Source organism: Chamaea fasciata, unplaced genomic scaffold, assembly GCF_029207755.1.
Source record: "Chamaea fasciata isolate MVZ Bird 193981 ecotype frontalis unplaced genomic scaffold, bChaFas1.0.hap1 SCAF_4, whole genome shotgun sequence".
NCBI classification, from domain to species: Eukaryota; Metazoa; Chordata; class Aves; order Passeriformes; family Sylviidae; genus Chamaea; species Chamaea fasciata.
The window spans coordinates 32485755-32502215 of NW_027094089.1; the positions used below are offsets into that span (position 1 = coordinate 32485755).

A 16461-nucleotide genomic window follows, 5' to 3' on the forward strand; every position below is an offset into this window, starting at 1 on the left:
ACTCTTTCAGCTTAGTGCTCTGAGGATCCTGCAGGGACACCGAAACCAAACTGCCCTGGGTTTTGTGAAACAAAGCCCTCAAGGTTCTTGGTACTGTTGTCGTTTGTCATTAATGCTGTAGTTGTTTGGTGGGGGGGGGAGTTTTTTTTGTATTTGTTTGCTTTGTATTACATACTAGTAAAGAACTGCTATTCCTATTTCCCAAATCTTTGCCAAAGAGCCTCTGATTGTAATTTTACCTGGCAGATACCTGTCTTCCTAAACCAAGACATATTTTGGTGCCCAACGTGTGCCTTGAGGGCACTGAGAAAAGAAAAGGGAAGAGAAATAGCAGTTCTTAACTAACCTAGTAGTTTCTTTTGTGTGCGTTGGATATAAAAACCTCATTAGGCTGCATCATGTAGTCTAACTTAGCCTGGTTTCGGTGGCATGTGGTTGTGGCTGTATTCCTTCCATTTGCAGGCCCTTATCTAAACATGGGCCCTATAACTAAGGCTACTGTGACTGTCATCCAGTTTATTTTGTGGCTTAATAAAGTGAAGAACTCATGGATTTTTAATTTCCTCTGGAAGGCAGGCACATGGATTCAGGGCTATCGTACACTAACTGTGTGTTTTTGGAGTTACTTTAACAATTGTACCTACTGTGAGGAAATGACACCGGGGGAAGTTTCTTTTTCCCAACCCTTTACCCATCTCTTTGGGTCTGCCCCACCAGTTTTTGAAGGGTTTAAATCCTCTCTGAATGCTAATGATATCATACAATGGCTAGTGCTGCTAATAGGCGTATTCTATTTAGCATTCAGAGATAAGGGAAGATTGACCTGGATAACCACCCTGATACCTACCCCACAGAATAGGGATGATACCCCAGAGCCTGACTCTGCCCCACAGCCTGCCTCAGAAAGGACCCACCCGGATTGGGTTGAGGTTCTGGTAAAAGAGATAGGCCAAATGCTGAAGGAATACATTTCCCCAGCTCATGAAAAACCCTCCCCCTGCCCCGAGAAGGCAGAGACTGATGGTGCAGCAGTGGAACCCACAGACGTTACAACTGTCCAGGTTCCAGCTGAACCACAAGGGCAGCCACAGCCAGCAGCAGTCGCCCCTGTGGAAACAAGGAAGTGTAAAGTGAAATCGTCAGATCCTGGTATTAAGGATAAGAAAGGAGGGTCCTCACAGTCCACAGAGGAGCCACAGGTTGACATCATCACTGAGTCCCTGACATATGAAAGTCTACGTAATCTGCAAAAAGATATTGCACGACGAGGACGTGAGGCTTATACAGCCTGGCTACTTCGAGTCTGGGACCTTATGGGTACAGGTGTGCAACTGGATAGTGCTGAAGCAAGGAATTTGGGACCCTTGACCCAGGACTCAGGTATAAATCAGGTATTTGTAAGAGAGCAAAGGCCCCTTCCCCTTTGGGAACGACTTCTAATGAGTGTGAGAGAGAAATTTGTCCACAGAGACAGAATGCAAGAGCACAACAATAGAATGCGATGGAAGACCCTTGAGGAAGAAATCCAACAGTTGAGAGAAGTGGCAGTATTGGAAGTACTTTTTGAGAGGACCGGACAGCATGATAATGACCCCGACAAAGTTAAAAGCACAGGGCACATGTTGTGGAATCTGGCAACTCATGGACCATCCCAATACACCACATTCATCGCAACAATTAATGCCGAAGATAACCGAGAGACAGTGAGTTCTGCTGCCAACAAGCTCAGAAATTATGAAAGTATGATCAGTGGCCCAATGCAGGCTCATGTCTCTGAGTGGTGAAGGAACTCAAAGACGAGATGAGGGAAATGAGAGAGGAGATGAGAAGGAACAGTTCCCATGTAGCACCGGTGCGAGTCACAGGCCCCAGAATCAGAGCCCAACATCCCCCAGTGAGAGAGAGAGGGTACACCCCTCGAGCTGACCTGTGGTTTTATCTGCGGGACCATGGAGAAGACATGGGAGCGTGGCATAAGAAACCTACTTCTGTCCTGGCAGCACGGGTACGTAAGCTCAAGGAGAGAAACGCTAACAGAGGGAGTTCCACTAGAATGAAGGTAGCCTCAGCCTCCCATGAGCAAGCTGCCAGGTATTACGGAAGTGAGAATGCTGTGTCAAATTCCCTCGAAGAAACCTCTACCATGTATGTCCAAGAAAGGAATAATAACCAGTGCTAGAGGGGCCCTGCCTCTAGCCAGGAAGAGGCACGGGAAAATCGAGTTTTTTGGACTGTGTAGATTCGATGGCCTGGCACATCAGAGCCACAAAAATACGAAGCTTTGGTAGATACTGGGTCGCAGTGTACTCTAATGCCATCGGGACATGTGGGGGCAGAACCGATTTCCATTGCCGGGGTGACGGGGGGATCACAGGAACTGACTCTGGTTGAAGCCGAGGTGAGCCTGACCGGGAAGGAGTGGCAGAAACTTCCGATTGTGACCGGCCCAGAGGCTCCATGTATTCTGGGCATAGACTTCCCCAGGAATGGATATTATAAAGACCCTAAAGGACTCAGATGGGCTTTTGGAATAGCTGCTGTGGAGACAGAGAACATGAAGCAGTTGAACACCTTGCCGGGACTATCAGAGAACCCATCTGCAGTGAGACTCCTGAAGGTAGAAGAACAACAAGTACATGTTGCCACCTCGACAGTGCACCGTCGGCAGTATCGGACAAATCGGGACGCCATGATCCCCATCCACAAGATGATCCGTGAGCTGGAGAGCCAAGGGGTAGTCAGCAAAACCCACTCACCCTTCAACAGCCCCATATGGCCTGCGCGCAAGTCTGATGAAGAATGAAGACTGACTGTAAACTATCGTGCATTGAATGAAGTGACTCCACCGCTGAGCGCTGCTGTGCCAGACATGCTGGAACTTCAGTACGAGCTGGAGTCCAAGGCAGCGAAGTGGTATGCCACTATTGACATTGCCAATGCATTTTTCTCCATTCCTCTAGCTGCAGAATGCAGGCCTCAGTTTGCTTTCCCCTGGAGGGGCGTGCAGTACACCTAAAATCGGCGGCCCCAGGGGTGGAAACACAGCCCCACCATCTGCCATGGGCTGATCCAAGCTGCACTAGAGAAGAGTGAAGCTCCAGAACATCTACAGTACATCGATGACATCATTGTGTAGGGAAAGACTGCAGCTGAAGTGTTCAAGAAAGAAGAGAGGATCATCCAGATTTTGCTGAAAGCCGAGTTTGCCATCAAGAAGAGCAAAGTCAAGGGACCTGCCAGAGAAATCCAGTTCCTGAGAGTAAAGTGGCAAGATAGACAGCGGCAGATCCCCACTGAGGTCATTGATAAAATCACAGCAATGTCTCCACCGACCAGCAAAAAAAAACCACAAGCTTTTCTAAGAGCCATAAGTTTTTAGAAAATGCACATTCCTGAGTACAGTCAGATCGTAAGCCCTCTCTACCTGGTTACCCGCAAAAAGAACAATTTCCACTGGGGCCCTGAACAGCAACAAGCCTTTGCCCAGATCAAGCAGGAGATTGCTCATGCAGTAGCCCTTGGCCCAGTCAGGACGGGACCAGATGTGAAGAATGTGCTTTATTCTGCAGCCGGGAACAACAGTTTGTCCTGGAGCCTTTGGCAGAAGGTGCCAGGAGAGACCCGAGGCCGACCACTGAGATTCTAGAGTCGAAGTTACAGAAGATCTGAAGCCAACTACACTCCCACAGAGAAGGAGATCTTGGCCGCCTGTGAAGGAGTTCAAGCCGCCTCAGAAGTGATCGGCACAGAAGCACAACTCCTCTTGGCACCCCGACTACCAGTGCTGGGGTGGATGTTTAAAAGAAAGGCTCCCTCCACGCACCATGCCACCAATGCCACATAGAGCAAATAGACTGCCCTCATCACACAGCGTGCCCGTATTAGAAACCCAAATCGCCCTGGGATTTTGGAGATAATTACAAACTGGCCGGAAGGAGAAAACTTCGGTCTCATGGACGAAGAAGAACAAGAACAAGTGACACGGGCTGAAAAAGCTCCTCTGTACAACCAACTGCCAGCAGAAGAAACACACTATGCTCTTTTCACTGATGGTTCCTGTCGCATCGTGGGAAAAAACCGTAAGTGGAAAGCAGCCGTATAGAGCCCCACACGACAGGTTGCAGAAGCCACTGAAGGAGAAGGGGGATCAAGTCAGCTTGCTGAACTCAAAGCTGTTCAATTAGCCCTTGACACTGCTGAAAAAGAGAAGTGGCCAAAGCTCTACCTCTACACTGATTCGTGGATGGTAGCCAATGCTCTGTGGAGCTGGCTAGAAAGGTGGAAAAAGGCCAACTGGCAGCGTAGAAGAAAACCAATCTGGGCTGCTGATGAATGGAAAGACGTTGCCACTTGTGTAGAGAAGCTGCCTGTGAAAGTCTGCCATGTAGATGCCCATGTTCCCAAGAGTCGGGCTAATGAAGAACACCAAAACAACAAGCAGGTAGATCAGGCTGCCAAGATAGAAGTGTCAAAGATAGATTTAAATTGGCAACACAAGAGAGAGTTGTTCCTAGCCCGATGGGCCCATGATGCCTCGGGTCATCAAAGCAGAGATGCCACCTATAAGTGGGCCCGAGACCGAAGGGTGGATTTAACCATGGACAGTATTTCTCAAGTTATCCATAACTGTGAGACATGTGCTGCAATCAAGCAAGCCAAGCGGGTGAAGCCCTTATGGTATGGTAGGCAGTAGTCCAAATATAAATATGGGGAAGCCTAGCAGATTGACTACATCACCCTTCCCCAAACCCGCCAGGGCAAGCATTATGTGCTAACCATAGTAAAAGCCACCACTAGATGGTTGGAGACCTACCCTGTGCCTCATGCTACTGCCCGGAACACCATCCTGGGCCTGGAAAAACAAGTCCTGTGGAGACATGGCACCCCTGAAAGAAACGAGTCGGACAATGGGACTCATTTCAAGAATAGTCTTATAAGCACCTGGGCTAGAGAACATGGCATTGAGTGAATGTACCATATTCCTTATCATGCACCAGCGGCTGGGAAAGTTGAACGGTGCAATGGCCTGCTTAAAACTACCTTGAAGGCACTGGGTGGGGGAACCTTCAAGAATTAGGATACTAATTTAGCAAAAGCCACCTGGTTGGTGAACACTCGAAGTTCCACCAACCGAGCAGGTCCTGCCCAATCTGAGCCCTTGCAAAAGACAAACGGAGATAAGGTTCCAGTGGTACACATGAGAAGTATGCTGGGAAAAACTGTTTAGATTAATCCTGCCTCCAGCAAAGACAATCCCATCCGTGGGGTTGTCTTCGCTCAGGGACCAGGTTGCACCTGGTGGGTGATGCAAAAGAATGGAGAGACCCGATGCATACCTCAAGGGGACCTTGTTTTGGAGTGAACTACCCATGACAATGTGGCTGTATCCATATTTGCATATATATATGTATTTTTAACAGTTAAAACTCAATGTAATATGCTAGTATGAGAAAAAAATTCGGGGTGGATAATGTTGGGGGTTAGGTTTGTTCCTTCTTTCTCTAAAGAATTTTTTCCCCACAAGTTACCAAGGAGACCAAGTGTTGGATACTTGAGAGTACTTAACCGAAACAAAGAGGTAGACAAAAGGTGGAAAGGGGAGATAACGCAAGTAAAAGACAAAGCTTGAGGCAGCTGCGTGCTTTTCTTTTTCCGGCGTTCGGGGAGACGCGTGTCTGCCGCTCCTTGAGGAGCTCAGCCGCCGCAAAGCACGCCGAGCGGAGAACGGCTGTTGCTGGCTGGAGGAGTTTCACTGTGGCCAAAGGGATCCAGTCCTGAGAAATCTACTATCACTAGGTCGGCCTGAATCCAGAGTTTTCCCGGCCACCCACGGGGAGCTGGTCCAGGCTCTGCCTCGCCATAAGCTTCTTCGGCGCTGCTCCTCTTGCTACAGCGTGACCCTGCACCCCCTGCGCTGCCGAGACATCCCGCCCCTGCCTGCCGGGACACCCTGCCATCCCAGCTACCAGCCCGGGACTTTTCCACTCTTTCAGCTTAGTGCTCTGAAGATCCTGTAGGGACACCGAAACCAAACTGCCCTGGGTTTTGTGAAACAAAGCCCTCAAGGTTCTTGGTACTGTTGTCGTTTGTCATTAATGCTGTAGTTGTTTGGTGGGGGGGGGGAGTTTTTTTTGTGTTTGTTTGCTTTGTATTACATACTAGTAAAGAACTGCTATTCCTATTTCCCAAATCTTTGCCAAAGAGCCTCTGATTGTAATTTTACCTAGCAGATACCTGTCTTCCTAAACCAAAACACAGATAAATGAAATTATTTCCAAAACTGCTGCAGTTCCTACTCTGATTCCTGATTAACTAATTCCAGTAAATAAAGAACAAACACTTTATTTCACCCAACAGATCTTGTAAGTGCCAGGAATATTTGTCTTGCATAGTCACATCTAACCTCCAGGGTCAGCTGAACAAGAACCTGCCTTTCATATGCATGAGGCAGCATGTGCGTGTGTCCCTTGAATTCCTCAGTAATATGAACCAGTGATTGTCCCTGGGGGAAAAAAAAAAGAAAAAAAAAAAAAAGAAAAAAAAGAGAGAGAGAGAGAGAGAGAGAGAGAGAGAGAGCGAGAGCAAACCAAATTGAGTCCTTGCTCCATTTTCCATGTTTTTTTCCTCCTTTCTCAGCATTGCTCAGAGTAAGCATCACAGCAGAGATACCAGCTGACTGAGGTCAGCTTCCCCTGGCCAGGAGACAGCAGCATGAAGGAGATGAAGCAAAGAGATGAAGGAGTGAGAGGGGATGTGAAAAGTGCAACAAGAATGGCTCAAGCACAAAGGTTAATCACACAGTTGCCAACATTCATCTGTCACACACCAGGAACTATGGATCCAACACCTGTTCTACCATACACATTCCAAACAACTCACCTTTACTCATCCGTCCCATTACCGTAAATTCAAAATACTTGCTGTTGTCAGCTGATGAATATAGGCCAAAAACAGTGGCTGTGCTCTTTGGCTGCAATTTGAATGTTGAGAGCAAGTACACTTCATTCAGCATAGGATCCCCAAATGCTTGTTGCAAGAAGTTCAGTACCACTCGCTTGTTGGAATAAGGAAGAAGATCAAAAACTGGAGGGGAGGGGAAAAAAAAGAAAATTTCAACAGAAAATTAAATATAATAATGACCAAAGAAAAATGTGATTTGAAGCCACATATTGGACAGTGTACACTCTTCCTACCCAAAATAAAATTTAAAGAAATTATCAATATGATGATCATCTGTAAAGATCATGAAGTCCAAATCCCTGGCACCAGAAGGGATATCTTAAGCAATCTGGTCTAGTGAAATATATCCCCACACGTGCAGCAAGTTTGGACTAGATGGTGCCTGCCAGCTACAACTATTCTATGATTCTATCAAAATATCTATAATTTGTTGCAACTGATACTATTTTAGCAATTTTTATTTTTCAAAGGAATTATTGATAAGTTACTAACCCAGAAATAACTGGTCTTCAAATTGAGGTATTCAAATATTCAAATATCTCAAATATTTTTGGGAGATCTCAAACCTTCTTCTGAGGATTCACCTCAACAGAAAGCTTTTTAACCTATTTTTGCTTTCATAAATTCAGATGTTTGTGTTCACAGATTAATTGGATAAGGATTCAGCATTGAGATTTTCAGACAGATTTCCAGAGTGTTCATCCTTTGATAGCATTTGCAGGGCACCAATTAAAATGCCAAAAAGCCAGGTAAGCAATATGATTTTCACAACATTCTTCTCACTTCACTGGCTTTTCAGAATATATATTTTACAAATAAGACTCATCGTTCCCTTCTGGCACAGAAAAAAAAAAAGAAAGAGAGGCCGGACAAAAAACAATCAACGAACCAAAACAAAACCCACAAACCCTGAAAGCATAGTGAAATTGTTTCAAATTTTTATGTTAGTTTTTCCACAATGCATCAGCAAAGAGTTCATGATTTTACACATATATATGTCACCTATGTCCCTTATGGGACTGAAACAACAAACTGGGGTTTTCCTCAATGTTCCTAAATCCACAACATCTCCAAATTCAATAAACTCGTCCATAAGGTTTCTTGATTATCTCCTATTCCAACACTCCACAATTAAAGCAGTATATATATATATATAAATAAATATATATATAAAATAAGCAGTTTATATAATATACCCTAGCAGTAAAGTCTGAAAAATGATTATGCACAAGAATTATTTAAATATAAGAGCACACTGAGCCAGTGTACATCACTGACACTCCATAGGCCTACCACAGCTGAACCGTATTTTTCTCCCACACCAGAACAATACTCTAGAGCTATCACCAGAGAAGAGCTGTAACACCAGGCAGACAGCAAAGGCACGTGAGAGCACATTGTGCCTTAGCTTGATTCAAGCCCATGGTTGTACTAATAAGTTTATAGTTTCCCAAGCTGAAAAGCACAGGTGGACCTTTGCAGATAAGCCCTGTCTATGCAGCACAACCCCAAAGCTGTTTGTTGTCTATAGGGTGGTGAGGTCATCCTACCATTCCACTGTTTCCATATGCTACACACAGGAAAAGACTGAAAAGCACCCAAAGAACAACCATATAGGCACACAGACCTTCCCACAAATATGTGGGAAACCCTGTTCCCTTATACTGTGGGTTCATGCTGCTCCCATCACTCATTCTGAAGCCTCCATTCATTTAGATACTAATGTTATTTCCGAAAAAATGAAGACCTTTTCCCCTTCATTTCATGAAGTCATTGAAATAATCTCTGCAGTCTACACTTGTATTGGGTGTAAGGATCTCATGACTCTACAGAGAATCTTCAGGACACACTACAAAATATCACGCTCTTGATTTGCATGTACTAGTAATACTACTGTCCAACAACTAAGAAACATATATGTAAGGTGGACCTGGACAAAAGATTTCTCTTTCACTCAGTTCAGATTGACAGTATCCCAGGCCAACCACTGCTTCCACTGAAACCAGTGACATGGAAAGCAGCAGCAAAAGGCTGGGTACTTCATCACATTTAGTGCAGAGAGAGCAAATAAACTGCCCAAATGCAACTCACTACTCTGGTCAACAGCGTTTTACAAGGAATAGCCATTCATAAAATACAGCTGTGTTTCCTAAGCTGGAGCAATGCAATACAATACCAAAGACTTTGAGAGCATGAAATATAGCTATACGTTTTGTTCAGCTCTAGGTCTGTTGGCTGAATTTCTATCAATTCCTGTGATACTCATTAAATCTATGCTAGAGTCACTTAAAAATATTACAGAAGTAATGACTAAACACCGTAAAACATCTGTCTAACATTACAGAAAACATTTACTGAACTTTTTGTAATTTGCATATTTAAATTAATATTCAGATTGGTTTGGCAGTTGTGTTCCACAACACACAGTGTCTTAGCCAGATCCTTCAGCACCATTTTACCAAACTCTCTCCTAGGATATCTTCACTGACAAGGACAAGGATGCACTACATGATCAGATTCATCCTTAAGCACAACTTACACACATGCTAGCAAGTGCAGCTAGCAGAAGAATGAGGAGGTTATGAAAATTCATTTTATATCTTTAGCAGAGCTGGCAGAAAGAGACAGCCCTTGGCCATTATAGAGACAATTATCTGTTTGGGGGGAACAGGGAAAAAAAGATCTGCAAAGACTTCACATTTCACTTTCTGAAGAACCTTGTGTCTTTGTTCCTCTCTGTGGAAAGGCATACTTGAAAGTGAATGTATAGAATAGGACTGCCAAAGCTGAAAGGCACAAGCAGCTGGTTTTAATCCATGCAATAGATTGAAAACTCCAACATGTCTTCGTGCCTTCAAGCACAAGTGTGCATACCCACTGGACTAAACTGAGCCTGCTTGTGGGACAGACCAGGAATTCTCTCCTCCACTTTCCTTCCGTGGTTCCCAGAATAGAGTTGCTCACCTTTCTAACCAATTGAGCTACATGGTGAGACAGTGGTAAACCACATTTTGGAAATCCGCCCAAACCCACCAAGGCCAGCTCTTCAGATGAGAGCTAGAAGACTCGATGGGAAGTGCTAGGATAAGGGGGTATGGAGGAGTGAAATCAGTGACACAGGAGAGCATGGAACTTAAAACACCCTTTCTTTCCTCTAACTCTGTTGCCATATCACACCAACTTTTTAAGACCTTCCAAGGCTGTTTTCTGGCCACGTCTAATCATAACTACAGGTGTAAACACTGCTCCACTACTGTTCAGCACTCTTCAAGGTAATTATTAATGGCTCAGACACCTGGAGTAAAACCCTAACCCCTACCACAACAATTTCCCACTGACCCCACGAAGCTGAAAGCATCCCTTGTTGAGAGTTTTTCATTGGCCACTGCCTCTGACAGGTTAGAAATCTGGCTTTTTTAAAAAATTCGGTAATATGTAATTTGTCATTACAACAATTCTTTGAAACGTCTTCACATTGTAAAGGTCTTCAAAAAAGGCTTTTGGAAATGAGCTGTATTGTTTTGATTGGCTGTCTTTTAGATACGCTTAAGTAATAACCGATTGAAATGTCAAAAATCATTATTTGAGGCAGTGGAGGGAGTTAAAAACGTAACGAAAACCACAGGCAGCTTTAAGGCTCTTGGAGTAGCACGAAGTTGCACTAACTGCTGCACTCGGCAGCCGAGATGGTTCCAGTCACAAGCTGCTACCGCAGAGCGATACCACCCACTTAACTCAAGCTCTAAAATACTGCAGCTCCAGACTTAGTACGCGCATAACATTACCACGGCAATCCTGGGTTTAGAAGAACTAGTTTTCCTACGAAGTTTACTATGTAGTAGAGTTTTCTCAAAGAGTTTTCACGGTTTAGAAATTCACTTCTCATTTAGGAGAACTTGCAGCCGAAAAAGGGCTATTCAGACGCTCCACGCACCTACCAGCACACCTACAAAAACACTTTTTGCAGGCTGCATGGGGGCGACTGACAGCGGCTACATCGCCATCTCCTCCGGTGCCCACCGCTAGCCCGGCGGGGCGGCTCCGCGGGCGGGCCCCGCGCCCCGACGGGCAGCGGCGGCTCCCGCTGCCCGCCGCGGCTCCGGCTTCCCTAGCACCTGCAGAGGTGTTCCCTTCCGCTGCCAGGCAGGGCTCCCGGCGGAGGGCAGGGGACGGGACGCCGCAAGCCCAGAACCTCCCCAGTGTTAGAGGGAAAAGCAGAGCGCGCTCCGTGCCGGGTCCTTACCTCGGGGGGCGGGCGCGGCGGCGCGGGCCGGGCATAGCTGCAGGGCGAGCGGCAGCAGCAGCAGCGCGGCGCCGCTCTCGCACCCCATGGCGGCCGCGGGCCGGGCAGGGCGGCGAGGGACGGCCACCGCTCCACGCCGGGCCCCGCCGTTTAACGGGGGCGGCCCCGGGGCCGGGCGCAGGCGGCGGGCCATTGGCCGAGGCTCCCCCCCGGAGGCGGGCGGGGGCCGCGGCGGGGGACAGCCGAGAGCTGGGGTGGACCAGGAGGGAGTGCGGCGTCGGGACCCGAGCTGGGAACTGGCACCGGTGGAGGTGGCTCGGACAGAACCGGAGATCCTGGCGATACCACCCGAAGTCAACACCTGTGAGGACCCTGTCTGGAGTCTGCCCTTTGAGGAGCCCTGGAAAATGAAATGTGTTTAATGGCTTTAAATTCATAGTATCACAGAGTTGGTTAGTAGGAAAAGACATTTAAGATCATGGAGTGCAATGGTTAATAAGCCGCTAAGCTTACTACGAGTCACAAGAAGATGGCCCCAAAAGTGAATTGAGTGTGCTTTAAAAGGCAAGTAAGATTTCTTTAAGTTCAGGAGGGACAGCAAGTCCAGCGCTGTTGCAAGCAGTCCTTCAGAGAACCACCAGCCTGGTGAGGGATGTAGAGGACTGTCAGAAGCATAAAGATAATGCACCCTTGTTTACCTAGTCCTGCTGACTTCAGGATGCTTAACTTAAAGGTGTCACGATTTTACTTGAAAACATTTCTTGCCTCCCTTTCTATGTTCAGCAAATGGTGACCACACATTTCTTTGTGCCTTCTGACAACAATACAGCTGTCGTCTCTGCAAAGCCCTCTCACAAGTCTCTCTGCCTGCTCTGCAGTCAGGTGTTTAGTGTCAACTGTTAAGGTTTAAATATATTAGATTCTCTGTCATGCATATCTGAAGTCAAAACAAATGGGGATGCTCTAGTGTGCAGACTTGGTCTTGGTAGGAATTTAAATAGTTCGCTTTTTTTTTTTTTTTTTTTTTTTAATTTTTTTTTAGCCTGGGGCAAACTGGGTTTCTAGAAGACTCTGACTGGCAAACTGAGGAATGTATCATCTGCTCCTTTGTTTCATTTAAAGAGCTCAGAAGCATTGGGAGTGCTCAGACTGACCAGATGGAGACTATGGAAAAAGGCTGTTTGTCTTAGCAAACTCCCAAACTCAGTAACTTAGCCAAAGTCAACTTTTTTTAAAAAAAACTCTTCTTCTTTCAACTACAACAATTTTCAGCACTGTGTGTTCCCTCAGGATATCATTATTCCATTGTTTGTCTTCTACTTCAGAAAATTCTAGCCTCTGCACTGCTGATGTTAAGAAAGTACAGGAGAAAGGGAGCAAGTGAGAAACGCGAACACATCGTGAGCTTCCCATCCTGCTGCACAGCTCTCTTTGTCCTATACATCTCTGTATGTATCAGTTCTGCTGATTAACATCTGTCATGTCAGAAATCCAGGAAGCCCTGCTTGGCCCCATCGCAGCTTGCTATCCACACTCAGCTGGAAAAGTTGGAGCTGTCTGATATTATTTACATCATAAAAAGTAGAGCAACAATAGAAGAGAAAGTTTATGTTAAAGAGAGCAAAGTAGTGTTGATTAATGTTCATTCTCATCAGGCTTGGTGCATACATCTATGGAGCACCACAGGGAACAGCCCTTGGGGGGCTCATTGTGGGCGAGGCAAGACACAGCACGCTGCAGGGCGGGGGCTGCAAGCGCTGCAAAGGGGCTGTTCCAGCAGCTCTTCACCACACAGAGCACGGCTGTGGGCTGCTCGCCAACACAGGCCCACTGAGATTTTCAGATACCTTCAGCTGGCCCATTTTCGTGTCCTCTAATTGCTCTCCCCACATGGCATATACCCTGCAACACACCCTTACTTCTTAGCTTATTCTTGTTAGCAGTGCTGACCTGCTCCTTAAGTTGCCCATTTCTTCCTCTCCTCTGCCCATTGCCAGGCAGAAGGATGCTCTGCCATATCCATTATGTCACAGCATGGTGCTATTCCTCCTCCTGACCCTACTGCTCTTCTGTATACATCTCCACACAAGAAGAAACACGTCAGCTTCGCTCCCACATCCTCGCCCCTTGCAGTGGAAGTGAAAGGATGACACAGGTAGTGTCAATGGGCTGGCCAAGAGCTGCACAGGGGAGTGAGAAAAGCAGATCATCAGGTGCAGAGTGCTGTGGAGCAGGGAGAAAAGGAAGGCTAAAAGGGGTAAGCAAGAGGCAAGAAGATAGCAAAAGAAAAGAAGGAACTTCGAGTATCGTAAGGTCCTTAAAAAGAAGTGTTAGTTCAGAATTTGTCCCCAGCCTAAAGCATGGGGGGACATTGCAGATGCTGCAAGGCTAATACATGGATCTAGAACAGCACTGATGATGTTCAACTGCTTATTAAGGAAAAGCCTCGACTCAACAAAGAGCATGTTTTGCAAACACATGCTTAAGTGCATGATAGAAAAACACTGTAGAGGTCTGCAGAATCATTACAGTTCTGGACAAAAACAAAAAACCAAAACCAAACAACAACAATAACAAAAAAAAAGAGTGAGTGAGAAAAGGATAAGTGAGGGTTTGCTTTCACCTAAGGGGAACACCATCAGTAATTTACAGCCATTTATTAAGTTCTTTGAATTTCCTGAGTTTGAGTTTATCAAAGCATATGAGATGTTTTCTTGAAAGATTTCCTTACCTGACAAAAATATTTACTAAGTAATTATAACTTACCATTCCTTACTTCTGATTTAAATACACAGGAGTCTCTTGCACTTGTGCTAACCAGCCCTACAGGAGGAGGATTTTGTCTGTAGTATTATTTATTCATTACTGTTAGATTTGTGAGGGCCATTTTCTTTTTCTTGCTCTATATCTGCTTATTCTTTGTGCTTACTCACAAAGAATGCACCTGGAAGCAATGTTTGGCAAACAGCCCATGAGGCACAATACAACATGACAGAAGGGAACAGGTTCACTATATATAAACAAAAGCTTAAGTCCACGTTTAGAAGAACTTAGTACATGTAAAGGTCACTGTAATTTTTCCAGTTTTCATTTCTGTTCTGAGTTTTATGTTGGAATATGTAACAGACTAAAGGGGATTTTGTGCTCAAGCACAACCTTCTTTATGGGATTTCACAAAGTAGAAAGTTTATCTTCTGTCTGGAAGGGACTATTTGACCTTTTAATCAACATTTTCAATAAAAACAATGGAATACTAGCAATTGCCTTTTCCCTCTTATGTATTCTCTGAAGTACAAACTCCAGCTTAAATTACTGGGGGTTAAATAAGAAGCAAGAATGATTTAACATGATTAATCAATTGTGTTTCCAAGAAACTTTTATAATGTCAGTCACATTTTGTAAGAAAGTCATAAGTATGTGACTAATTTTTTATATAGAATCTGCAAGAAAACTTCAATCATGATAATGTTTGCCCTGATTATGTAATTTGATATGTTTTTAAGCATACAGAATACAGAGAAGCTGCAAACATTACAGATTTTGCTTTACAGAAGTGTCTGTAACTTGTTCAAATTCCAAATAATGGGATAAGGGAAATAGAAAAGAACCCTGCTGCTTAATTCACCTAACATGTTTTGTTCCTAATATGCATCAGCAGACTACTCACTGTTTTCATAGAATTATATGGATGATTAAAAATCAGGATTCATGGGCAATTAAGACATAGAAATCTTAAGGCAAGTGAAGTATCAGCTCTAAAGCACATCCTTTCATATTTATGTCAACATTCCTCGTTTTGATCCTGCTTCATTAAAAAGAAAATAAATTGTTGGTTTCAAGGGTTTCAGGTTTCAAAAGAATTTTTGCTTTTCCAAAACACAAATTGAAGCTCCACTTCTTCAAGTCAAGTCATATATCCATCTTCAATGCACTTATTTACTTTTCATTTACACTGATAGGAATTCCATGTAGGCAACCAAGAGGAAAAAGTTCCTGATATGGGGGAGGGAAGGCACAGATTGCCTCTTTTTTTATTTTCACTCCTGACTCCACAACAACACACAGATAAACTGGGCCTGAAGGCAATACAAAGCTTACTTCCCTATTTACCTCCTAAGCCTTCTTGCAGCCTGCTAAGAAAAGCCATATGACAGAAAAGCTTATAGAATGGTTAGGTTTTTCTTAAAATAAGACCTTTAATTTCATCAAGTCTAACCGTCAACCCAGCACCACCACCATATTCACCACTAAAACATGTCCTCAACATTTTCAGGAATGGTGACTCCAACTACTTTCCTAGGCAGCTTGTTCCAATGCTTGACAACCCTTTCAGTGAAGAAATTTTTCATAATGTCCAATAAAAACCTTCCCTAATGCAGCTTGAGGCCATTTTCTCTTGTTCTAACACTTCTTACTTGGGATAAAAAACTGAACTCCTCTCATCTATAGTGTCCTTTCAGGTACTTGATAAGGTCCTCCCTGAGCTTCCTTTTCTCCAGGCTAAACACCCCCAGCTCCCTTGGCCACTCCTCAAAGGAGTGCTCCAGACCCTCACCACCTCCATTGCTCTTCTCTGGACTCACTCCAACACCAGAATGACCTTCTTGAAGTGAAGAGCCCAAAACTGGACATGAGATTTGAGGTGTGGCCTCACCAGTGCCCAGCACAGGGGGACAATCCCTGCCCTGCTCCTGCTGGCCACACCATTGCTGATCCAGGCCAGGATGCCATTGGCCTTCTTGGCCACCTGGGCACAGCCTGGCTCATGTTCAGTCACTGTCACCAGCACCCCCAGGTCCTTTCCAGCCACTCTGTCCCAGCCTGTGGCCCTGCCTGGGGCTGTTGTGACCCAAGGGCAGGACTCAACCCTGGGCCTTGCTGAACCTCACACCATTGGCCTCAGCCCATGATCCAGCCTGTCCAGATCCCTCTGCAGAGCCTTCCTGTCCTCCAGCAGATCAGCACTCCCACCACTGCAAACTGCCTAAGGGTGCACTTGATCCTCTTGTTCAGGTCATCAGTAAAGATACTAAACAGGGCTGATATAAGTATTAAGCCCTTCATAAAATACTCCTTATAGAAACAGATCTTTGGAATCACAGCTGCTAGCATCTACGATTCCCTTTCAGAGCTTTGCATGTCAGTACATCTCAGTTCAACTGGTGAAAGGACCAAAGCAAAGTACCTGGACAGACTGAGAAGATAGCTGGTGCCTGTAGGGAAGAAAAGACATAAAAATATCCTTAGAATATGTATCT

The 16461-nt window shown here is 45.2% G+C and overlaps 1 protein-coding gene across 2 annotated transcripts in view; it reads right to left on the minus strand.

The window, feature by feature from the left end:
* THBS4 (thrombospondin 4) overlaps nucleotides 1-11312 on the minus strand; it is a 45836-nt gene extending 34524 nt beyond the window's left edge. The window contains exons 1-2 of one of the 2 annotated variants that reach the window (XM_066181239.1): nucleotides 11204-11312; nucleotides 6880-7083 (exon numbers count right to left, since the gene is read on the minus strand). In XM_066181239.1, coding sequence (XP_066037336.1) covers nucleotides 6880-7083; nucleotides 11204-11291 — 292 coding nt within the window. In that variant the 5' untranslated portion in view covers nucleotides 11292-11312. Of the gene's footprint in view, nucleotides 1-6879; nucleotides 7084-11203 lie in introns of those variants that run through there. The other variant, XM_066181238.1, reaches the window with a different exon arrangement.
* Nucleotides 11313-16461: the final 5149 nt, after the last annotated feature.